The sequence below is a fragment of the Balearica regulorum genome, chromosome 10 (genome assembly GCF_011004875.1).
Source record: "Balearica regulorum gibbericeps isolate bBalReg1 chromosome 10, bBalReg1.pri, whole genome shotgun sequence".
Taxonomy (NCBI): Eukaryota; Metazoa; Chordata; class Aves; order Gruiformes; family Gruidae; genus Balearica; species Balearica regulorum.
The window spans coordinates 7,940,793-7,963,165 of record NC_046193.1 but is presented as its reverse complement, the minus strand read 5'-3'; the positions used below and the strand labels follow the sequence as shown (position 1 = coordinate 7,963,165).

Sequence of the window (22,373 nt, the reverse complement as noted above, 5' to 3'; positions counted from 1 at the left end):
CTCAGCGGGTGGCCCCGAGGCACCCGCACCACGGGGCTGCACCCACCTCTCTGCACCCAAAGGACCCCAGGCCTAAAGCCCAGCACCCAGACTCCATCTCCCTCCCCAGGTTTGGCCCGGCGCACACCGGGTCGCACCCCAAGCCCGCCCGGCCCGGCGCACACCGGGTCGCACCCCGCGCCGTACCCGCAGCAGCCGCACGGACCCTCCCCGCCGCGCAGGGGTTAGGCCCCGCCCTTCCGCTTGCCCGCGGCGGCCCGGCCCCGCCCCTGCCCTCCGCCTTGTCCCGCCCTCCGGCCCCGCCCTTCCGTCGGCCCCGCCCTCCGGCTCACGCAGGGGCGGGGCGGGGCGGGCAGGGCCGGGCAGGGCAGAGCCGCGGCCGCGCGCAGGCAGCCGCCGCCGCCGCCGCCATGGGCTGCACCGTGAGCGCCGAGGACAAGGCGGCCGCCGAGCGCTCCCGCATGATCGACAAGAACCTGCGGGAGGACGGCGAGAAGGCGGCGCGGGAGGTGAAGCTGCTGCTGCTGGGTGAGACCCCCAGAACCCCCCCCCCCGGGACACCGCCCCCCCCCCCCCCCCCCCCCATCCCCGGGACACCCCCCGTCGGGATCCCCCCACCGGCCCTACCGGAACCGCGCAGCCCCGCCGCCCCCGCCCTGTGCTGCCCCGGAGCGACTGTAGGTACCAGCCCGCGGGGGTGCTGGCCCCGCCCCGGGGATCCCCCAGCAGTGGGATGCTGGGCCCGGCCCAGCCTTCGGGGTCTCCCCCCCTGCCCAGTGGGGTGTCGGCCCCATCTGCGGCCCCAGGGACCCCCCCAGGAGTGAGGTGCCTGTCCCACCCCCGGCTTCCTGGTTCCCGCCCGGGACTGGGGTGCTGGCCCCGCAGCAGGCCTTGGGTTTGCCCTCCCCCCCCGCCAAGTGGGGTGGTGGCCCTGCAGCAGACCTTGGGGATCCCCTCTGGAGTGGGGTGCCAGCCGTACCCCAGGCCTTGGGGATCCTTCCTGCAGTGGGGTGCCAGGCTTTGGGTATACCCCCCCAGGGAGTGGGGTGCCTGCCCCACTCCAGGCTTTGGGGAACCCCCCCCCCCCCAAGTGGGATGGTGGCCCTACAGCAAGCCCTGGGGATCCCCTCTGGAGCAGGGTGGCAGCTCTACCCCAGGCCCTGGGGTTCCCCCCAGAAGTGGGGTGCCAGCCCCACCCCACTGCGGTACCGACCTCCCAGCCCCATGGGTGTCCAGCCTGGACACATCCCTTGGGAGTGCAAATGGGGGCCTCCAGCACAACCCTGCAGCTCTGGGCACCCCATCCTGCCTGGGCACCCCGTCCTGCCTGCCCGGGACCCCCGGCTGCCCCGTCGTGTGGGGGGCCCCTCCATGGGCTCCCCTTGCCCCGGCTCTAGGCCGGCTGGGGTGGAGGTAACGGGGCCGATGGGCACCCGCTGCCCCGCGCCTCCCCCTGCCAGGGCACGGGGACAGGCCCGAGCCCCTCCGTCTCGCCTTCGCTCTACCCTTGCTGGGGGGCAGCAGGGGGGACTCGGGCAGCTGCTCTGCCTCACATGCTGCCTGCAGCAGGCAGGGCCCTGCGCAGTCCGCGGGTGCTCTGCCCCACGGATACCCAATTTTCATACCGATAACGGGCCGCTCGCGCTCTTCAAAGCGCCCTGGCGATGCTCCTGTGGGCGTTCACAGACCTGCCCTGTGCCTGCGGGCAAGACAACCGTTTATTTATTTTAATTTTTTTTTTTTTTAATAACTCCCAGTTGGGATTTTTATTGCCTTTATGAAATTCCCATGGAGAGCCTCACTCTTGGTGTGACGCGGCAGTGCGCGGGGCTCCCACGGCACCGTGGGGCGACGGGACCCGGGACGGGCGGAGAAATCCCCGGCTGCTGCCTGGGTAGTGCCGGCAGAAAATGTCTTTCGGCTCGGCGGCGGCAGAGGAAGCCGCCGGCAGCAGGAAGTCACGCCGAAATCCGGCAGCCCTTTATTTGCTCAACCCCTGCCTGCCTTGAGAAATACGTAGTTAACGCCTTGAAACACTCGTTTAACAGAGCGCTTAGGTTTTTTGGGTTTATTTTTATTTTATTGTATTTTTGCCTTGCCGTGAGTCATGCCAGTGGCAAGACCCATCCTGGGGGGCCGGGTGGGAGTCTGCGCCGTCGAGGCGGGGGGTCTCGCCGGTTGTGCAAGCTCACCGACCCGCTTGTTTCCGGGGAGGGCGCCGGCGGAGCGAAACCCCATGGGGTTTGCAGGCTGTTGTGGAAACACGTGGTCCCCCCTTCGCCGCAAGCTGCTCCCGTTCCGGGCCTCGCTGCCCGCTCTGCTCCTCTCGAACCGTTACCTGGCGTGAAATAACGGTGCCGGGAGGTGCAGCCGGCTGGGGGGGTTGGCACATCCTTTCTGCAGGGCTCCGGGAGGCTCCGGGGACCGGCCGGGATGGGCAGCATCACCCCGATACTGTCGGCTCTGGGTGCTCGGGTTGGGGGAACCCGGCCAGCTGGTGCTCAGCATCGCTGAAGGGCGGCCGGGGGCTCGCCGGTTGGCGAGGGTTGCAGCGCGGACCAGCCAGCCCGCATCCCTTTCCCGTGTCCTGCTCCGTGCCGAAGCAGAGGCGAGAGGAGGATGGCCACACTCCCTTCTGCCGGGGCCGGCATTTACGAGTGGTGCTTCTGATCTCAGCTGGTTTCTAAAGCCAAAAATAGACTGAAATGGTGCTTTTTTTTTTGAAATTTTTTTTTAATGTTTATTTTTTCCCCTCGCAGCTGTTCAGGTGTAAATAGCACCAGAGCCTTGGGTCACTACTGCCCGTTTCTGAGCCGAGCCGCGGCCGGAAAATCCTCCCAAGCCGGCAGGGAGCGGCTGGGGAGGTGGGGCTGGCCTTGCCCCCCCCTGCCCAGGGGCTGCTGCTTGTGGCATCCCTCCCTCCACAAGAACCAGTCCAGGTGGGGACATGGTGCTGGGGAGATGCCACATCCCCGCTTCCTACAGCTTAATTTTTTTCCACAGTCAGAGAAAAACTAGGGAGGAAAAATTAGGGAGGATGGTTTCACCCTTTGTGCCGGATCAGCCCGTGGCACAAAGAGGAGATGTCTCTTTCCAGCACCACATGGTTTTTGTTGATGACTCGTGCTGTCCCACAGCCGCAACTTGGAGTTGCCGGTGCAGCCGGGCAAGACCCGGTGTGAGCAGAGAGCGTTGGTCTCGGCATACAGTGGTGGCAGCGGGAGCGCAGGACCGTGCCGGCCACCGGCACCGCAGAGGGCTTGGGGCTGACCGGTGAAGCTGCCTCGGCTCGGTGTGGTGCCCCGTGCATGGCCGTGAGCCCGCTTCTGCCTTTCCTTCGCCGTGATGGATGTGTGCCGTCGGTGCGGCGGGGGCAGGCGGGACCCCCCCGGCGGCACCCGGCACTGCAGGCGTGGGCACAGCACCGCTCCTGCCTGCAGCACCTGCCGCTGCCTGGAGGTTTTGCTCTGCCGTTTGCCGGCTCCAGCAAATAGGTTGTGTGCCGGATGGTGCGAAGCTCCGCTCTCTGATGGGGGGAAGACCCAAACGAAGCGAACTCTCCCCTCCCTGCCGCTGGAAAGCAGAAACCACCCGAGGTTTTGGTGCTGGGAGAGGCCAGGAGCCGGCGGCGGCACCTGAAAGCACCTGGAGCGTCTGCCCCGTGCAGCAGCACTGCGGGAAGCTCCCGGTGCCGCTGTCGGCTCCTCGGCATCGCCGGGGCTCAATCCACTGAAGTTGCCGGCTGTTTCCGCCGGGCAGCAGCGGAGGTCGGTTTCTGCCCAGCCCATCTCTCTGCCCGTGGGAGCTGGGGTGCTCCAGGGCGATGCAGGATCGGTGACAGGCAAGCGGTCGCCGTGTTCAAAGCTAATTCCTTATCTTCCTACAGAGGATTAGGAAAGCAAAAGGATTTCTCGCCTGCTCGGGAGGCATTTTAGCTGTGAAGGTGCCTGGGGTGGGGGAAGACGCTGGCGGGTTGATCCCTGGCAGTTTTTGGTGCTGGAGGTGCAAACCCCAGGTGAGGATGCTCCCCTCGCACCCCACCCAGGCTGGGTCACACCAGAGTAAGTCACGCAGGCAGCTGCCTGTACGAGATCCTGCCTGGGTGAGCCGGTGGCTGGGGCGAGGGCGGCTGGGGCAGGGCTCGGCAGCTTTATATTTTTTTTCTTGGGGCTTGCATAAAAATAGAGGAAGGGAGGGACCAGCTGCAACTTTCGGAGGCTGCATTGCCCCGGCACTGCCCTGGGCTCGCGTGTGAGCAGCTGGGTTTGCTGCGCTTTGTCTTGTCTTGGGGTTTTGTTTTTGTCATTCCCCCCCTGTCCCAGCCTGGGGTGATGGGAGGGGATCGCATCCCCCCCCTTTCAATGGGGACGCTGCTGAGGCCCCGGCGGTGTTTCTGGCCACAGACCAGGACGTGTCACGGTGGGGGGGAGCAGGGAGGAGCTCAGTGCTGTTAGATCTGGGGGAACCCCATATCCAACCCCCCCGAGCTGGTGGCCAGTCTCAGGATGGGACGGGGGAAGGAGCCTGGCACGGGTCACCCCGGTGTCCCCGCTGGTGACGTCCCAGGTGCAGGCAGCTGCCCTCTGCTCTGAGATGAGCGCGAAGGCTTTCCCCAGGAGGGGCGGCAGGCTTACATGTATATATTTTAAACGTATATTTACATGTATGCATTAGAAATATATTTTATATATTCAAAAATATATAATTTCTTTTGTGTGTGTGTATATATATATTGCTCTTTTGTATATACATGTTGCTTTTTTATATGGAGCAATATGTACGTATATATTTTTATATATCTATATCTTTACAGAAGAAGGTCTCCTGTGGGCTGAGCCTGCCCAGGGAGCAGTGCCGTCACCCTCCTCGTCCCATGACGACTGGGCCAGCCCCCCTGGGGCAGCGGGTGCTGGGGCAGAGGGTGCTGGGATCGCGGTGTGCCCGAGCACGGCTGCCGGGCCTCTCCGCAGCCACTGGGTTTCCTGCTCCGGGCCGGAGTGCGGGTTTCCGGGCCGGAGGCCGGCTGAATCACCGGAGCTGGGGGAGCTGAGTAATCCTCCGTCCCCGCTGTCGGAAAACCCAGAGGGGGAGCAGGGTGCTGGCGGCAGAGCGGGATGGGGGGGATGATGGCACCCTGGCGCGGGGGTACAGGCTCCGGGTGTTTGGGTGGGGATGCAGGGAGCATCGCGGCATCCTGGAGTGGCGGGGGGGGGTGTTGTGGGTGGTGGTCTTTGGGAACTCCCTTTTCTAGGGCTGAGCCCCAAAATAGATGCTGGTGACCCCAAATGTGTCTGGGAGGAGGGGACCACCACCTCACCACCACCACCGAGCAGTGTGGGAGCTCTTCCTGAGCCGCCCTGGTGCCGGCACAGCTGGTGTGGGGGGTGAGGGCACGGAGGCCCCCGGTGCCAGTGGAGGAGAGAGGGGAGAGGGCCCGCTCCGGCTACGGCAGGGGCAGAAATAGAGCAGCAAAGTTCTGGGATTCCTGGAAAAAAAAAAAAGGCACAAGGCTAGTTTTGTCCAGCTTGCCAACAACGGCCCTTGTCAGGAGTGAGGGTGCGTTTGCCATGCTCCCCCCCCGGGGAAAGCATCCCCAGTGCACCCCCTCCTACCCCGTGTGCTCTGAATGTCCTTCCCGCTGCCAATTTATTTCTGTTTTATTTATTTTTGTGTTTTTTTAAGGGGCTGAGCCATGTGTCCATCAACTGCCTTGCAGAGGGGGTTCTGCACCTCCCTGGTGCCCCTGATTTTTTGGGGTCCTTCCCAGGATGCAACATCCCACCGGCTGCCGATGCGCGGGCTCCTGGGAAGCGGCCAGCTCTGCGCCGGAATGGGATGGCCCCTGGGAAAAACGCCCTGTGTCACTGTGGGGTTTTAAAGGAACGCAATTATTTTTACAGCAATTTTCCATCTATTTTGAGTAGGAAGGAAAATGTTGAGGGGAATCTCTTTTTATTATTATTTTTTTGAGTCTTTAGGGTAACTCTGCTTTTAACATACACCTTTGAAAATCCTGTTTGATGGCAGAGACCCCGTGGGTGCTGAGGGGGGTAGGCTCCGCAGCCGTCCTTCTGTCCGGCTGTCCTTCTGGCCTGCAGGGAGGGGGATCGGCAGGTTTGTCCAGCAGTAAAAACCCTCGGTAAATCTGTGCACAAATAACAGCTGCTGTTTGCTGGGCCAGGAAAACTCGCTGGTACAGTGGCTGAGGATGGGGTGCCGGGGATGGGGATGGTCCTGGACCTGCTGGCAGATTGAATTGCAGCTTCTCCCCCCGTAATAAGGAATATTTTCCAGCTGTGCATCGCTTCCATCCACGCCTGGATATTTGAAAGCATAAAACAGCATGGTGCCATGTGGCAAGATGGAAAATCCCCTCTTGGCAATGCAGGGTGAGGTGGACCCTGAAACCTGTGACCGGCTCCTTAAATATATGGAATTAAATATATGCTCGTTAGAAATATATTGCATATATCGCATTAAATACATGCTGGCCAGAGAGCAGCTTAAATCACGGGCTGCAAAATATATGTTGGCTAAATAAATTTTTTGCCGGTGGATTAACGGGACGTTTTGGAGCCAGACAGCTGCTTGCTTATTTTAAATTTTTGAAGATTTTTTTTTTTTTTAACAAAAGGGGGAAAGCAGCCCGAGAGAGAGCTTCCCCTCCTATTTTTGACAGGCGCCGCTCTGGGAACGAGTGCTGCCTGGTCCCGGCGGGCAGGCAGCACAGGCAGGGAGCGGGCAGGGCTGGAAGAAGCCCGGCCGTGGGGTCAGCCCATGGTGGGGGGGTTCTCTCTGTCCCGTCCCGTCCCCCCCGATGCCTGTCCAGCGCAGGGGGCTCCGAAGGACGTGAAGCCCCTCTGGCGCTGCCCGCCTCCCGCCTGGTTTGGGCAGGAGGGTGGAAGCTGGCAGCTGGCGCGCTGCCCAGGGATTGTTTTGGGGGCTGAATGGACGGCAGCCGGGTTTTTCCGGGGATTGGAAACCCTTCCCCTCGGCTGTGCTCACCCGGGGAGGGGCGGGGGGCGGCAAGGGTCCCCCCGCTCTCGGCTGTGTGGGAGTCACGGGTGCTGGGGCACCCATCGCGCCCCAGCAGATGCGGGGGATGGCACGGCGGGGGGAAACGCGCAGCTTCCCCGGCAATTGCCTTCCGCCCTTCGTTAGGCAAAGGTGGTGATTTGAAAGGGAAATTGGGGGACACCCCCCCCCCAATTGCTTTTGCCCCAGGTGCTGGTGGGGCAGCCAGGGATGTTGTTAATTCGGGCTTGAATTTCTGCTCGCTGCAAGCACGCCGGTGAGCTCCTGGCGGAGGTGCTAGCTGGAAATGGGGGTGCGATGGCACGGCTGCTTTCTGCAGCCTGCAGGGAAAGAGCCGGGAGCCGTGGGGAAAGTTTGCCAGGGAAATGGCCGGCTGCCGGAGACTGCCGCCCTGCCCGGAACGGGCAGGAGGTCCCGGGGGGGGGGTTGTTCCCTCCCGGGCAGGGAGCAAATGGCAGGCAGGGTCAGGCAGAGCAGGAGACTGGGGGACGACTGCCGGGCCCCTTGCCGCAGGGATGCTGATGAGCAGGGTTCTGTCTTCTGTGTGCCTCAGTTTCCCTGTCTGGGCACCCATCGGGGAAGGGCACGGTGAATGCAGCCGGCCCTGGCTGCCGAGCCCAGCGGTACAGGGTGGTGTTGCCAGAAATCAGAGATATTTCATGGAAAAAATGAAGGGATATGCTTAGTCCTTCCCCTCCCTGCTCCCAGCTCTGGGCAGGAGCTGCCAGCACTGACCACGAATGCCGGCCCAGCAGGGCTGGCCGGGCTGCGCCGGGTGCCGCGTCAGCATCCCGAGGGCGCCGGAGGAGGCTGGGTCGGCAGCGCCGGGGAGCCCCCTCCACGCTCAGTGCTCAGCAGCACATAGAGCCTGGAAACTGTGGAGTGGGGTGGTCGTGGCAGTAAATATCGGGTCTGTATAGCTTCAATATGGCCCCAACCTCGGGGGGCTCCGTGCCCTGAGCAGTGCCCACCATGATGTCCGTGGGGGTACAGACCCATCACCTAGGCTGCGTTTATGCCAGTGGCACGGGCAGAAGGCATTTGCTCCATGCTGGTGTTTCTCAGCTGGCATGACAGGCTCTGTTTTTCCCAGTTAATTTTAGCATAATCTCTTTTTTTACTTTTTTTTTAACCTCCTCTGTAATCTCTCTTTCCCCTCTGCGGCCGTGCCGGCACAGTCCTGCCGCTGCCTGCTTTGGGCCCCCCGCAAGGGCAGCTCCATGGCTGAGGGCAGCAGCAGAGGGACCCTCAAGAGGGGTGGGAGTGGACGCAGGGACGGGCTGGGCTCCGGGGGATCCCCTGGGATTGGCACCCGGAGGCAGGGACCGTGCCTGTCCCTGGCCAAAGGGGGCTTGTCCTGCTGGGGGATCTGGGGCGAGGTGAGCCAGGCGCTTGTTCGTCTTGGAGGCACTCCCTCCCCGGAGCGGGGACAGGAGACGTGCGACATCCCTTTCAGCTTCCCCTTTCAGCTTCCCCTTTCTTGCAGCCAGGATGACTTCTCCCCTTCCCTGCTCCCAGCCCGGGGAGGGAGGGCTGGGCCAGGAGCTGCACATCACCTGTGTGGGGGTCCCATCTCTTGGGGACAGGTTGGTGGAGGGGGAGCCTTGAGTGCCCCAGCCGTCCCCTCTGAACCCCTGGCATCCCGTGTTCGGACGCTAACAAATAAACCCACCCCAAGAGCCGTCGGCTTTCCCTGCTGGAAGCTGCCTCCACAGCCTGGCTGGGTTGTGGGACCTGGCAGGCCGGAGAGTGCACACTATTTAAAAAGCAACCCAGGGGTGGCTGATCCTGCCGGGAGCTGCTCAGCCGGCTGGCGGAGGCGGCAGCTTCTTCCCAAGTTCCCCGAGGTGCTTGGCTTCGGGTGCCCGGCCCCTGCCTGTACCTGGTGGCACGAGCATCTCTGCATACTGGCTGCTGCCGGCTCCAGCCGTGGGCACGTGGCGGGGCTGACGCTCCGTCGTCCCCCGGCACAATATGGATGAGAGATTTGGGATGTGGGATGCAGTTAAGCTCAGGTTCTGCATGGAGCTGGGTGGTAGGCAGGGCTTAGCTCCCCGTCACCGGGGGCTCCCCACTCCCTAGCTCGGCTGAAGCTGGGGCTGCCCATCATCTCAGCTGCAGCGTGCCGGGACAGCGTTAGTGCAAACATTAGTACAATGATGACGTTTTCCTGGCCCGGATCAGGTGTTGTTTCTCCCCCTTGGGAGCTATTGCAGGGTGCCCCCAGGTTCCCCTTTTCCTCCCCCTTTCTTGGCCCTGACATTCCCAGTGCCCATCCAAGCACCTACTCTGGCCAATGCTGGGAGCTCTTCTCCAATGGCTGAGGCGCCCGCCGCCCTCCCTCCCCAGGCTGGGGGGGTCCCAACAGGGTTGGGGTCCTCGGCTTTGGGCAGCACCTCACTGCTCGTCCCTCCTTCTCGTTTCTCCGCAGGTGCTGGCGAGTCTGGGAAGAGCACCATTGTCAAACAGATGAAGTGAGTGGTCCCCTCACCGTCACCGCGGCTGACACCACGCAGACCTCGGCCACGGGTTCTGAAACTGGTGGTGGCCAGGGAAAGCTTGCCATCAGTGTTGCCACAGGGCGTGGGTGGGGAGCTGCACCCCAGGGTGCCCTGCAAAGGACTGACCTTGCCTGTGTCTCTCCCCTGCCCCAGGATCATCCATGAGGATGGCTACTCAGAGGAGGAGTGCCGGCAGTACAAAGCCGTGGTCTACAGCAACACCATCCAGTCCATCATGGCCATCATCAAGGCGATGGGGAACCTGCAGATTGACTTCAGAGACTCCTCCAGAGCGGTGGGTGCCCTCCTGCTCCTGCCATGCCTGGCAGGGGTGGGGGTTCTTGGGGGGCAAAAGCAGATATGCCCAATGCTGGACTGGGATTAAGGGTGGCCTTACCCAAGCCCGGTGGCTCCCTGGCTGGCTATGACCTCCTGGCCCTGGCCCTGAGGATGGACGGACCCAAAGCATAGCCCGTGGGTGCCCCGGCACAGCCCCTGATGGGTGCAGGGGTGGGGATCCAGCTGTTTCCTTGGGTGTCATCCCTATCCACTGCTGCAGCTCCTGCCCTGCTGTCTGGGTGGGACATGGTGGGTTCTGGTCAGGTCCTTTGGGGCAGAGTGAGCTTCTAAAGCCCTGTGCCAATGCTTGAGCCCTGGTTTTTCCCTGCAGGATGATGCTCGGCAGCTGTTTGCGCTCTCCTGCACCGCTGAGGAGCAAGGCATCATGCCGGAGGATCTGGCCAACGTGATCCGGAGGCTGTGGGCTGACAACGGGGTCCAGGCTTGTTTTAACCGCTCCCGAGAGTACCAGCTGAATGACTCCGCTGCCTAGTGAGTACTGCTCCTCTCCCCCAGCGCAGCTGGATCCAAGCCCTGTGCCCCATGTCGCTTTTATTGAGCAACAGAAAATCCCCCCCCCCGGGGGCTGCTGTTCCCTGTCAGTCACCAGGCTTGGGGGCTGGTGCTGCCACTTCCCGCCCAGCGCTGGGGCTGAGCCAGAGCAGAACTGGGAAGGCGGATGTTTCGAAAGCTGTTTCCTCCTCTGGCGGGGTGCTGCATCCCCCGGGAGGGGCGCAGCGGGGCATTCCCCCCCACACTGCTCTGTGCCCACTGCCCTTCCCTGGGGGATGCTCTCCCCTGGCCTCCCTGAGATGGCACCCCCACATGAGCACAGCCGGGGGTCCTGCCCATCCTCATAGCCCTTTGTGGGTCATGAAGGCAAGAAAGAACCACAAAGAAAGTATTGGGGACCCTTATGTCTGAACAGGATGAGTAGGATGCACAAGAGGCTTTTCTTTTTAACTGAGTTTCCATGGAAGGACTTGGCCTTACACTAGTGTGTTAGCCAGCAAACTAGTGTTTAGGTAGATAAATTGCCTGCATCTGGTTGGGTTTATCCCTGAAGAGATTTAATAAATAAGTTAATCTGCCTAAAGTATGATTGCTAGAGAGCGTGGCGCAGCTGAGGCTGCGCTCAGTTCGAACAGCACCTTCCTGCCCTCTGCTCAGACCCCTCGTGGTAAAGCAATGCCGGGGGGAGCTCATGGCGTGCTGGGAAACCCCCACCAAGGCTGGCCCCGCCGGGGATTAAGCACCCTTGGGACTTGCCGCCATCCTGGGGGCTGCTTGGTCCCCCTGTGTGCTAGCCCAGCCGTCCCTTCCCACTTGGCACCCGTGGGTCCCTCTTCTGCACTGAGGTCACTGGGGGGGGAAGAGGTTGCAGGAAAGCTCCCAGCAAGCGCTGACCCTGGAGAAGCTCCTGCTGCCGCTTTCTTCCGGCATCCGCGGCTTTCGTTTCCTCCTGCCCGGCACCTGCCTGCCCTCCCCGGCCCCTGTCCCACTCGGCCCCATGGCTCCCCAGCCAGCACCGGTATTTCCCCAGCAGTGCCGCGCTGTGCCGTGGGTGCTGGTTTAGAGGCATGGGAGACCCGGTGGGTGCCTGGCAGCTCATGCGCGCAGTTTGAGCAAATACATCTGCAAAGTGTCTGCAAATCGAGTATCGCTGTAAGTGCGTTTGTGGAGTGTTTGGCACATTACGGGGGTTGGACATGTATTAATTAGGAGCCCCCTCGAGCTGTTGCTCCAGCCTTTCTCCAGCATCAGGGACGTGCCAGTGCAGTAGCCGATGCCCCATCTGTCCCCGTGGGGATGGTGCTGCGCTTACGGTGCTGCTGGCACAGGGCACCCTGGAGATGAGGAACCTGCCTGTGCCCCATTCCTCTGCAGCAGCCCCCAGCCACCACCTCTGCAGCCCCTTGGGGTGCCAGGAGCTCGGGGTGCAGGGCTGGGTGCTCACTGGCACCCTGGGGCTGGGGGTGAGGTCCGAGTGCCGCCGGCGCAGCGCACGGCCCTGCCACGGTGTTTCCTGTTTTTTGTCAGCCGGAGGCCGCATGTGTTTCCGGCTGTTTTTGAGCTGCTCCGTGGCAGTGTGCCGCCCCCCTCCGCCCTTGCCCCCGCGGCGGGGTCCCGGGGCACTCACGGCTCCAGCTTTGCCCCAGCACGCCAGAGGGTTTCCTGGGAGCTGACAAGCGGCTGTGCTGCCATCAGAGCCGGGGATCCCCGTGGCCTCATGAGCTGTAATCTGGTTTTCACCAGATTATGGGGCTGCAAAGGCCTTAATTAGCACAAGCCTAATTTGCTTAAAGAAGCCCGTCTGTAGTAACCCAATTAAAGCAACGTGAGCTGGAGAAATCAAAACCCGCCTTGATCCCCAGCATCCCTCAGCCGGTCCGAGCGGCTGCTGCAGCTTTGGGACCGAGGCACCGCTGCTGCCGGGAGCCGGGGTCTGGCAGGGCCAGGGCAGGCAGCACCCTGGGGGTCTTGGGGCAGGCAGCAGCCCCCTGGCCGTGCTGCTCCCGGTCCCTTCGGCTGGCTGCCCGCCTCCCGCTTCCTCCCAGGATGCCGGCCCTTTGTGTTTTTTGACTATAAATGGCACGGCGCCATCGATTGTTTCCGCTGGCGCTGTGGCTGGTTGCCATAGCAGTGAATACTTTCCTCTTGCCATTTCCCCCATGCAAACGGCTAGGGAAACGGGGGGGAGCCCTCCAGCCTCGACTGTATCCCCTGCCTGGCCCCCTGTGTCGGCATGCTCCCCTCTGAGCCTTCCTTCCCGTGCGTCCCCTTGCGCCCTGGCAGCTGGCCGCCCTGCCCTGCCCTGCCCTGCCCGTGTCTGGCAGGGCTGCGGCGTGACCCCAGGGTGTGGATGGGGTCTGCTGTGCTGCCCAGCTCGGCATTGCCCACCCCAAATGGATGATGCTGGGGTGTGGGCAAGGGACCCTGGGGTGTTGTGGGGGGTGCCCCATGGGATTTGGGTGAGTCATGCCCCACGGTCCAGCTTCCCCAGCGCCTTTCTGCTCCCTCCCCAGCTACCTGAACGACCTGGAGAGGATAGCCCGTGCCGACTACATCCCCACCCAGCAGGACGTGCTGCGCACCAGGGTGAAGACCACCGGCATCGTAGAGACCCACTTCACCTTCAAGGACCTGCACTTCAAGTATGTCTGACCCCTTTCCCTTTGCCTTTTCCAAGGCAAAAAAAAAAAAAAAAAAAATCCTTCCTTCCCATGCTGGGCCGGATCCTGCTTGCACGCTGCACACGCCAAGTCCCCCCAGCTTTGCTCATGGCGGGAGCTGCTGCCTCAGAGAGAGCGGAAACCACCAAAATAGCTGGAGCAGCCTCAAAAACGCCTCGCAGGGCTCGGCCCAGGGGCGGATCCAGCCTCTGGCGAGGAGGGGAAGGGGGAAGGCGTCTCCGTGTGCCGTGACGCTGCTTCCGCTGCAGGAAGGGCCCTGGCCGGGAAGTTGGGGGTCACGGTGTTGGGAACCGGCGCTGGTGCCCGCTGGCAGCACAGTGTTGCTTTCCACTGAAAACCCGTGGGAAATAGTCAGGGCTCTGGTTTCCGAGGCAAAAACTGGCATCGCGCGCATCCCGGCGCATTTAGTCACTTGGCAACAGCTGCTGGCAGAAAGCTCTGCTGGGGTCCTCCCCGAGCGTGGGGGGCTCACAGGGGCCCCTGTGCAACCCGGGTGGGATGGCGGTGCCTGGTCCTGCGTCGCCAGGGCTGTGCTTTGGAAGTGGCAGTGGGGTGGAGAGGATGATTCGGGGGGGAGCAGAGCAGTGAGGAAGCCTCCCCACCGGCCAGGCGGTTGGTAGCGGACATGATGCTGCTCCCGGGCTCTTCTCCGTGGAGACAGGGCATCCTCTGCTGCCTGCAGTGGGAGAGGCACACAGTGCACTGGGATCATGCCCTGAGCCCTTGTGCCGCCTGTGATCCTGCTGAGCCCGCAGCCGCTCGGCCGAGCACCAGTGGCTCGGTCCAAGGTCTCTGGCAAAACCCTGCAGTGCCTGCTCCGGAGCAGGTCTCCGAGAGCATCTCCTGGAGCCTGGCTCCAGGGAGCATCGCGCTGACGCAGTCTGGGAAAGGTGGCCTGATCCTGCCCTGGCTCATGGTGGGGATTTGCTCTGGCTGGGAAATAAGCCTGGACACCGCCTGGGATGGGCAGTGGGTGCTGGGGCAGATTCATGGCACCAGCAAAACCCCTGGGGCAGAGGCACCGTGCTCTGCCCACCCCAGCGCCTTTTCCTGGCACAGCTCCTGCTCCAGGCAGGTGGGGAAACAGGCAGGGAGGTGGGGTGAGGGTGGTGGGGCTGGGAGCTGCCACCCAGCACCATGCCACCTCTCTGCTGCAGGATGTTCGACGTGGGCGGCCAGCGCTCGGAGCGGAAGAAGTGGATCCACTGCTTCGAGGGGGTGACGGCCATCATTTTCTGCGTGGCCCTGAGCGCCTATGACCTGGTGCTGGCTGAGGACGAGGAGATGGTGAGTCAGGGTTGGATGGAGCTGGTGCCATGACCCGTCCCCTCCTTGGGGGACCAGGGGAGCACCCCCTTCTCTGGTAGCCACCAGTGCCCTGGCCAACGTGGCCCAAGCTGGGCCCTCGGCGTTCCCTGCCCAGGCAGGCAGGAGCAGCGGGGGTGCGGCAGTTTGGGTGGCAGTGGGGCAGGCGCTGCCCAGGGCTCCCTGCCCAGCTCAGGCTGCCGTCTCCCCTGGCAGAACCGGATGCACGAGAGCATGAAGCTGTTCGACAGCATCTGCAACAACAAGTGGTTCACGGACACGTCCATCATCCTCTTCCTCAACAAGAAGGACCTCTTTGAGGAGAAGATCGTGCACAGCCCCCTGACCATTTGCTTCCCTGAGTACACAGGTACCGCGGGGTCCCTCAGTGCCCCCCCCAGTCCCCCTTGCAGGAGGAGTGGGCAGAGCCTTGTCTGAGCAGTGTAGCAGGAGATGCTGGGGATGGAGATGGTGGCTCTCCTGTGCCCGGGGAGCGGCGTGTTGGGGCAGCAAGCGGGGCGCGGTGGTGTTTGGGGTGCCCCAGGGGATGGGGGGAACAAGGAGCAGCAGCCCTGCGGAGGTTTAGCTGAGGCTCACGGTATCTGGGGAGCATCAGTCTGGCATTGGAGTGGTGGCTGTGGCAGCGTGGGGACCTGAGCCGAAACCCCTTCGGTGGAGGGGAGGTCCCCAAGGGACTGCAGGGCAGCCCAGCATCTCCTCCTGCCCAGGGCCCAACAAGTACGACGAGGCGGCCAGCTACATCCAGAGCAAGTTCGAGGACCTGAACAAGCGGAAGGACACCAAGGAGATCTACACCCACTTCACCTGTGCCACCGACACCAAGAACGTGCAGTTTGTCTTCGATGCCGTCACTGATGTCATCATCAAAAACAACCTGAAGGACTGTGGACTCTTCTGAGGGCCGGCGCTGCCCAGGTGGGTGGTGGTCCCAGTGGGGGCCCCCTCAAAGAGGGATCACTGAGCACCCTCTGGGCATGGGATGGGTGCTGCCTGCTGTCCCTGCCGGTGCCTGCCCCATCCCCAGCCCCCACCTGCTCACCACCCGCTCTCTCCTAGGACCCCTGGCCGCACCGGTGAAGGAAGGACCGCAACGCCCACCCACTCCAGCTTCTTTGGATTCATCCCTCCGCCTCCACCCCGTAAAGAGACTTTTTGGGTGCCAGCACAGCGGCAGGGCCCGTGTCCCCCCCCGCCGCCCCTACTTGCACCCCATCATCCTCCTTCTCCTCCTCGTTGGTGTCACCCTTTCTGCCTTCCTGGGGAAAATGAGGTTTTCATCTTGTTTTTTAATCCATGAATCGCTCCAGCCCCCCCCCGTTCATTCGCTCCCGAGCCCTGGCTCTCTCACTGTTTACATTTCAAGTGTTGCTGGCATGGGGGGGACGCGGGGGTCCCCTCGGGGACACCCACCCGGCCGAAAACACGACCGACAACATTCCTTTTAGTAAACCAGAAAAGAAAGAAAGAAAAAAAAAGGGGAAAAAAAAAAAAATCGAAACAGCGCAAAAAAACCACACCACACTGGCTGGGTTGAGGTTGCTTTTTAAAGAAACCTTTTTACCAAACTATTTAAAAGCATTGAGTGCTACGTGGTGGCGGTCTCCTCCATGGCCAGCCCACCCCCCAACCGTGTGCCTTGGGGGGGGGAGGTCTGCACCCCACCCACCCCGCCTTGCTGCCCCCCGTCCTGCTACCCAGAGGGACGGGCAGCCCCCGGTGGGCAGTGGCTGGGCAGGAAGGCGGGCAGGGGCGGTGCTGCCCGCTGCCTGCATCCCTCCCCCCCCCTCTTTCTAAGCCTAGTTTTGTAGGGCTAGCTGTTGCGTTGGGCAAGGAGAGCCCGCTGTACAGAGTGGCCCCCGCTGTCCCCCCCCCCCGAGGCCCGGGGGGGCCCCCTCAGCCGGTGCCCGCGGCCTCGCTTTTCCCACAGGATGTTTTACCGAATTGTTCCATGGTTTGAAATAATAAAATGTAGAAAGGAGAGAAAAAAAAAAAAAAGAGAGAAAAAATATGTATCTACTGCCGCCCCCCTCTCCGTGACCCGGGGGTGGGTGTGGGGGCTTCACCTTAGCAGGAGGGCTGGGGGTGTCCCTGGAGGTGGCAGAGGGACACAGGGTGGGCTGGCATCACCTCGGGGGCTCCGCAGCGTCCCCTGTGTGCCATGGGTGATGGTGGCAGTGGGACCCCTGGGGAGGGAGCTGGGATGTTGCTGGGGGGCTGACCGCCCCCCCAGGGCTGTTGGCTCAGCAGCTGGGGATGCTGCTGGGGGGGGACCATGACCACCCCCTGACCCTGCAGCAAGGAGATGGTGGCACCCAGGGGTTCCTGGCACCCAGGAGGCCCCAGTACTGCACGGTCCTTGGGGACACCCAGTGCCCAGGGAGAGATCTAGCACCCCTTGCACCCAGCAGCCCACAGGGACCCCCCAGCTCAAGGAGCACCCATGGACCCCCAGCACCCTGCACCCCCAAGTGACCACCGGCAGCCCCCAGCTCCAAGGGGTTCCTGGAGACCCCCCCTGCGCCTCCCAGCTCCAAAGGGTACCCATGACCCCCAGCACCCCCCAGCTCCAAAGGGTACCCGGGACCCCCTAGCACCCCTCAGCTCCAAGGGGTACCAGGGACCCCCCAACACCCTGCAGCACCCCAAGAGACCCCCAGCCTCCTCAGTGCCAAAGGTCATCTGGGGACACCCAGCACGCCTCAGCTCCAAGAGGTTCCTGGAGACCCTCAGCACCACCAAGCTCCACGGGTACCAGAGACCCCCCAGCACTCCAAGAAACCAGGATACCCAGGGACTCCCAGCACCAAAGGGATTCCCCAGTACCCCCCCACTCCAAGGGGTACCCAGGGACCCCCAGCACCTCCCCAGCTCCAAGGGTACCAAGGACTCCCAGCACCTGGAGCCCCCAGGGACCTCCAGCACCCAAAGGACCCCCAGTAACCCCCAGCTCCAAGGGTACCAGGGGCCCCCAGCACTCAGCAGCACTGGGTGCCCCCAGTGCTGGCTGGTGGGAGGGCTGGCGGGGAGGGGGAGTGGGGCCGTGCCCCCCACCTAGGGGTGGCTCCAGGGCTGAGCAGGTCAAATCCCGGGGGTTCAGGGCAAGTGGAGATGGCTGTGGAGTGGGGGCTGGAGGGGGGGGAGACCCGGGCTGGGGAGGGGGCGCTGGGGCTGGGGCTCAGAAGAGCCCACAGTCCTTGAGGTTCTCCTTGATGATGATGTCGGTGACTGCGTCGAAGACGAACTTGACGTTCTCGGTATCGGTGGCGCAGGTCATGTGGGAATAGATCTCCTTCACGTCCCGCCGCATGTTCAGCTCCAGGAACTGCAGCTTGATGTAGTTGCCCGCGTCGTCATAGGTGTTGGGACCTGGTGGCAGTGAGCGGGGTCCCCTCCTGGGCTGGTGTCCCCCCCATGGGTGCTGGCCCAGCGCTCCCCCGGGTGGGCAAACCTTGCTTGGTCCATGAGCGATGCAAGTGCAGCATCGCTTGCATGGGGTGCTGAGGACACCTGGTGGGTGGCTGCTGCAGGGTGCTGGCCCCCCCAACCCTTCACTGCCACCCCATCACCACCGGCATGCACCCAATGGGCGAGCCGCTGCCACCCTCACCATCGTAGTCGGGGAAGCAGATGCTGAGATGGGCCTTCTTGATCTTCTCCAGGAAGACATCCTTCTTGTTGAGGAAGAGGACGATGGAGGTGGTGGCAAAGTAGCGGTGGTTGCAGATGCTGTTGAAGAGGTGCAGGCTCTCGTGCATGCGGTTCTGTGGAGGGACACAGCCCATGGTGACACCCGCCCCCCCCCCCCACACACATATCATGATGGCAATGGGGGGGGGGGCAGGAGGGTATGGGATGGTGAGCCTTCCTCACCACTTCATCATCTTCCACCAGGACCATGTCATAGGCGCTGAGGGCTGCGATGAAGATGATGCAGGTCACCCCCTCAAAGCAGTGGATCCACTTCTTCCTCTCCGAGCGCTGGCCACCCACGTCAAACATCCTGGGCAGGGCATGAGGGGGTCAGCACTTCCCACCCCCTGCCCACCCCCCTGGCATCAGCCTTCCCCAGGGGCTTGGCCCCCACCTGAAGTTGAGGTCTTTGAAAGAGAACTGGGTCTCAATGATGCCGGTGGTCTTGACGCGGGACCGCAGCACGTCCTGCTCCGTGGGGACATAGCCGGGGGTCACCAGGCGCTCCAGGTCTGACAGGTAGCTGGCCAGGCATGAGGTGGGCATGAGACAGGGGTTGGCACCCCCCCCCGACCCTCCCTCCCCCGCCCAAATTCCCCCACCCCACGTACTAGCCAGCTGAGTCGTTGAGCTGGTACTCGGAGGCACGGTCAAAGCAGGCTTGGATGCCAGCGTCCTTCCAGAGCCGCCCGATGATGTCTGACATCTCCTTGGGCATGGTGCCCTCCTCAATGGTGTCTGAGAGGTGCAGCAGCTTGCGGGCATCGTCCTACGAGGGAGAGGGGCTCAGCGGGGCCAGGGGGCTGGTGGCACCCCCTGCCCAGCGTTGGGTGCTCCTCACCTGGCGAGCCGAGTCCCCATACTGGATGTTGAGGGTGGTCATGGCCCGCACGATGGCCAGCATGGACTGGAGCGTGTTGCTGTAGATGATGGCGATGAACTCCAGGCATTCCTCCAGCGAGTAACCGTCCTGGTGGATGATCCTGGCCAGGGAGGGGGCATGGGGCTGAGCAAGGTACCATGGGGTGGGGGGCACCCACGGGTGCAGCATGGGTCTGAGCTGGGTGCCATGGGGCTGAGCCAGGCACTGACGCATGGGTGCACCCCATGGCTATGGCACAGAGCAGTGCCAGGCACGGTGGGACGGGGGCACCCCATGGCTGTGGTGTGGGGCAGGCACGTGGCACGGTGGGGCACAGCCAAGCAGCACCCCATGTCACTTACTTCATCTGCTTGACGATGGTGCTCTTCCCCGACTCCCCTGCTCCTGCGGGGACAAAGCACGGATCACGGTGGTGCCCACGCTGGCCCCCTGGCACCCCCAGTGCCTGGCATGGCTGGGGGGCACTGGTGGCCGTGCCAAGCCCACGGTGCAGGACAGGGGATTACAGCCTGGTGCCAGCAGGCATTAAGGTTGGGCTGAGCTCCTGTGGCTAATGGGATCTGCAACGGCTCAGCCGGGGATGTGCTTGGGGACCCAGGGGAGGGGTAGGGGACACGGTGCCATTGCAATCCTGCCACCCACCACCCGGTGCCCCAAGCCTGTGGTAGCACAGGAGGATGTGCCCTGGGCCAGGCCACGAGGGCAACGATGGCACCCGTGGTCCCACCACATCCAGGATGCCCCAGTCCTCGGGCACCACTGGGGCAGCTGGGAGGGACTGGGAGGGACGCACAGTGCTGTGGGGCTGCAGGGACAGACACAGGGGTGGCAGTGTGGGCTGCATGGGGGTGCCTGGAGAATGGGGTGAGGTGGGGAGAGGCTGCCAGGGTGGGGTGCTGGTAGGTGGTGTTGGTGAAAGCTCTTGAGATGGGCTGGTTGGGGGGGGGGGGGCGGGTCTGGGAGTGGAGGGCTGTTGGGTGGGCTGGTTGGGTTTGGGGGATACCTGGAACAGCTAGGGGCTGTTCAGATGGGTTGTTGGGTTTGGGGTGTCTAGGTGGGGGGGAGAGCTGTTGGATAAGCTGTTGAGATGAGATGGTTTAGGGGAGCTTGGGAATGGGGGGGCTGTTAGGGTGGACTGGTTGGGTTTAGGGGTGCCAGGAGGGGCAATGGAAACATTGAGGGGGCTTTTGGGGTCAGCTGGTTGGGTTTAGACATGCCAAGGGAGTCAGGGAAATTTTGGGGGCTGTTGGGATGGGCTGGTTGAGTTTAGGGGTACAGGAGTGGCAACGGAAATTCTGGGTGGGCTTTTGGGGTGACCTGGTCAGTTCTAGGGGTGCTTAGGAGCAGGGGGCTGTTGGGTGGATGGTTGGACTGGACTGGTTGGGTTTAGGGGAGTCAGGAAAACTTTGGGTGTGCTGTTGGGATGGTTTGATTGGTTCTAAGAGTGCCTGGGAGTGGGAGGCTGTTGGGGGCACTCTTGGGGTGGGCTGGTTGGGTTCAGGGGTGCTGGAGGCATCAGGAAGACATTGAATGGGCTCATGAGGTGGGCGGGTTGGGTTTAGGGCAGCCTGGGAATGGGGGTGCTGCTGGGTGGGGTGGTTGGTTTCAGGGGTGCTGGGGGAGGCAGGGAAACATTGGATGGGCTGTTGGGGTGGACTGGTTGGGTTTGGGGGTGCCGGGAAGTGTCAGAGGAACATTGGGTGGGCTGTTGGGGTGAGATGCAGAAAGGGTGGGTACCTCCCCTGGGGTGTTACCCCTCACCCCCCACCCCACCCCCCCATACCCAGCAGCAGCAGCTTCACGGTCCTGGCATCCTTCTCAGCGTCCTCCTTGAGCTTCTTCTCCAGCTCGCGGGAGTGCTTCTCCTCAGCGCTGGCCCCAGCACCCATCCTCGGCCCCGCGGCCCTGCGGCTCACCCGCTCCTTGGAGGTCAGCACCAGGATGGGCAACGAGCTCCAGCCCCCTGCCGCCTCCAGCGCTCGCCTCCCTGCGCCTGCCGCGCCTGCCGCCGACTGCCCCGCCGCCGCCGCCCACCCAGTGTGGGCCAAGGACGGGGCCAAGGTCCCGGGGGGCTGTCCGGCGGGGTGCTGCACTCAGCACCCGTGGCTTAAGCCGGGGCCCCCCCTCCCCTCCCTGGATAAACCCCCTTAAATCTGCAGCAGGCTGAGCTCAGCAATCCTGCTGCTCCCAGCGTCAGCGCTTCTGCCGGGGGGGGCCAAGGCCGGCCAGCCCCCTGCTTTGCCTCCACTCCGGGGCTGGGGACAGTGACACGGCCACCCCCGTGAACGTGGGACCCCCACCCAGCTCTGGCTTTGCTGTGGACCCCAGGGAGGTTGGAGCTGAGGGGATCTGCTGGGGTCTGGCAAGGGGTTGGGGGCAGTGGGTGGAAATGTCCCCATTGTCCCCAGCTCACACTGGTCATCCCCACCCTGCTCCGAACCAGTGTCCGCAGCTCCCCCAGTAAGCAATCCCAGTGTCCCCGGGTCCTCATGCCCAGGGTCCCCAGGGGCACTCCCCCCAGCGATCGAATGCCAGCCCCAGTCACCCCACCCTGTGTCCCCAGGGCCCTTCCAGCACCCTCCACCAACGTCCCCAGGCCCCGCGGGTGCACCCCTTAGTGCCCCCAGCCACCCACCAGTATACTCCCAGTGTCTCCAGGCCAGCCCAGCATTGACCCCCGGGGTGTCCCCAGGCCCCCCCCAGCAACACCTGCACAACGTCCTCAGGGATGCCCGAGTACCCTCCCCAGGAACACTCCCCAGTATCCCCAGGAGAAATCCCAGTATCCCCCCCGGTGTCCTCAGGACATCCCCCCCCCCCGGCCAAAAAAAAAAAAGCCGTGCCCAACATCCAGGCGTACCCCAGTGCCACCCCCCATGCTCCCACACCAGCGGCAGTGACCCCCCCCCCGATGTCCCCAGGCCCCTCAGCACCCCTCCCCAGTGTCCTTAGGCCACCAGTTCCCCCCTCCCGTGTCCCCAGCCCCAACCTGCCTTTGTGCCCCCCCCAGTAAGACTCAGTGTCCCACGGGACACCCCAGGAACCCCCCTGTGTCCCCACGCCCCCAGTGTCCCCAGGCCCTGCCAGGACTCCCCCCGGACTCCCCGGCAGAGCCCAGTGCCCCGTGTGCCGGCCCCCCCCGCTCTCCCCCGTGCCCCCCCCGCTCTGCCCAGTGCCCCCCCCCCCCCAGTGTCCCCCCCCCAGTGCCCCCCAGCACCGCGGGGCTCCTGCAGCGCCGCGCTCGGCCGCCAGGGGGCGAAAGGACCCAGCACAGCTCCCAGTCCCGCCCAGTGTCCCCAGTACAGCCCAGTGTCCCCAGTACAGCCCAGTGTCCCCAGCACAGCCCTGCACTGCCCCAGTACAGCCCAGTGTCCCCAGTACAGCCCTGCACCGCCCCAATACAGT

General features: G+C 63.4%; 2 protein-coding genes across 2 annotated transcripts; one reads left to right on the top strand and one right to left on the bottom strand.

The window, feature by feature from the left end:
• Positions 1-336: 336 nt before the first annotated feature.
• GNAI2 (G protein subunit alpha i2) lies at positions 337-15,870 on the top strand. Its single transcript, XM_075761942.1, has 9 exons — positions 337-528; positions 9,467-9,509; positions 9,690-9,831; positions 10,207-10,367; positions 12,902-13,030; positions 14,227-14,356; positions 14,591-14,744; positions 15,103-15,310; positions 15,452-15,870. Exons 1-8 carry the CDS (start codon positions 411-413, stop codon positions 15,291-15,293), a joined length of 1,068 nt encoding a protein of 355 aa, XP_075618057.1. The 5' UTR covers positions 337-410; the 3' UTR covers positions 15,294-15,310; positions 15,452-15,870.
• A 1,700-nt stretch (positions 15,871-17,570) lies between these two features.
• On the bottom strand, positions 17,571-20,857 carry GNAT1 (G protein subunit alpha transducin 1). Its single transcript, XM_075762582.1, has 8 exons — positions 20,752-20,857; positions 19,310-19,352; positions 18,927-19,068; positions 18,697-18,854; positions 18,480-18,608; positions 18,266-18,395; positions 18,003-18,156; positions 17,571-17,761 (listed from the first exon to the last, which is right to left on the bottom strand). Exons 1-8 carry the CDS (start codon positions 20,855-20,857, stop codon positions 17,571-17,573), a joined length of 1,053 nt encoding a protein of 350 aa, XP_075618697.1.
• Between the last annotated feature and the right edge of the window lie 1,516 nt (positions 20,858-22,373).

Bases quoted from the DNA above. Each gene is read 5' to 3' on its own strand.
- GNAI2 (XM_075761942.1), top strand. From the start codon at position 411: ATGGGCTGCACCGTGAGCGCCGAGGACAAGGCGGCCGCCGAGCGCTCC. The intron at 9,510-9,689 runs GTGAGTGGTCCC...CCCCTGCCCCAG, and splicing joins ACCATTGTCAAACAGATGAA to GATCATCCATGAGGATGGCT. The intron at 13,031-14,226 runs GTATGTCTGACC...TCTCTGCTGCAG, and splicing joins TTCAAGGACCTGCACTTCAA to GATGTTCGACGTGGGCGGCC.
- GNAT1 (XM_075762582.1), bottom strand. From the start codon at position 20,857: ATGGGTGCTGGGGCCAGCGCTGAGGAGAAGCACTCCCGCGAGCTGGAG. The intron at 18,609-18,696 runs GTACGTGGGGTG...ATGCCTGGCCAG, and splicing joins CTCAACGACTCAGCTGGCTA to CTACCTGTCAGACCTGGAGC. The intron at 18,157-18,265 runs GTGAGGAAGGCT...GTCCCTCCACAG, and splicing joins TGGTGGAAGATGATGAAGTG to AACCGCATGCACGAGAGCCT.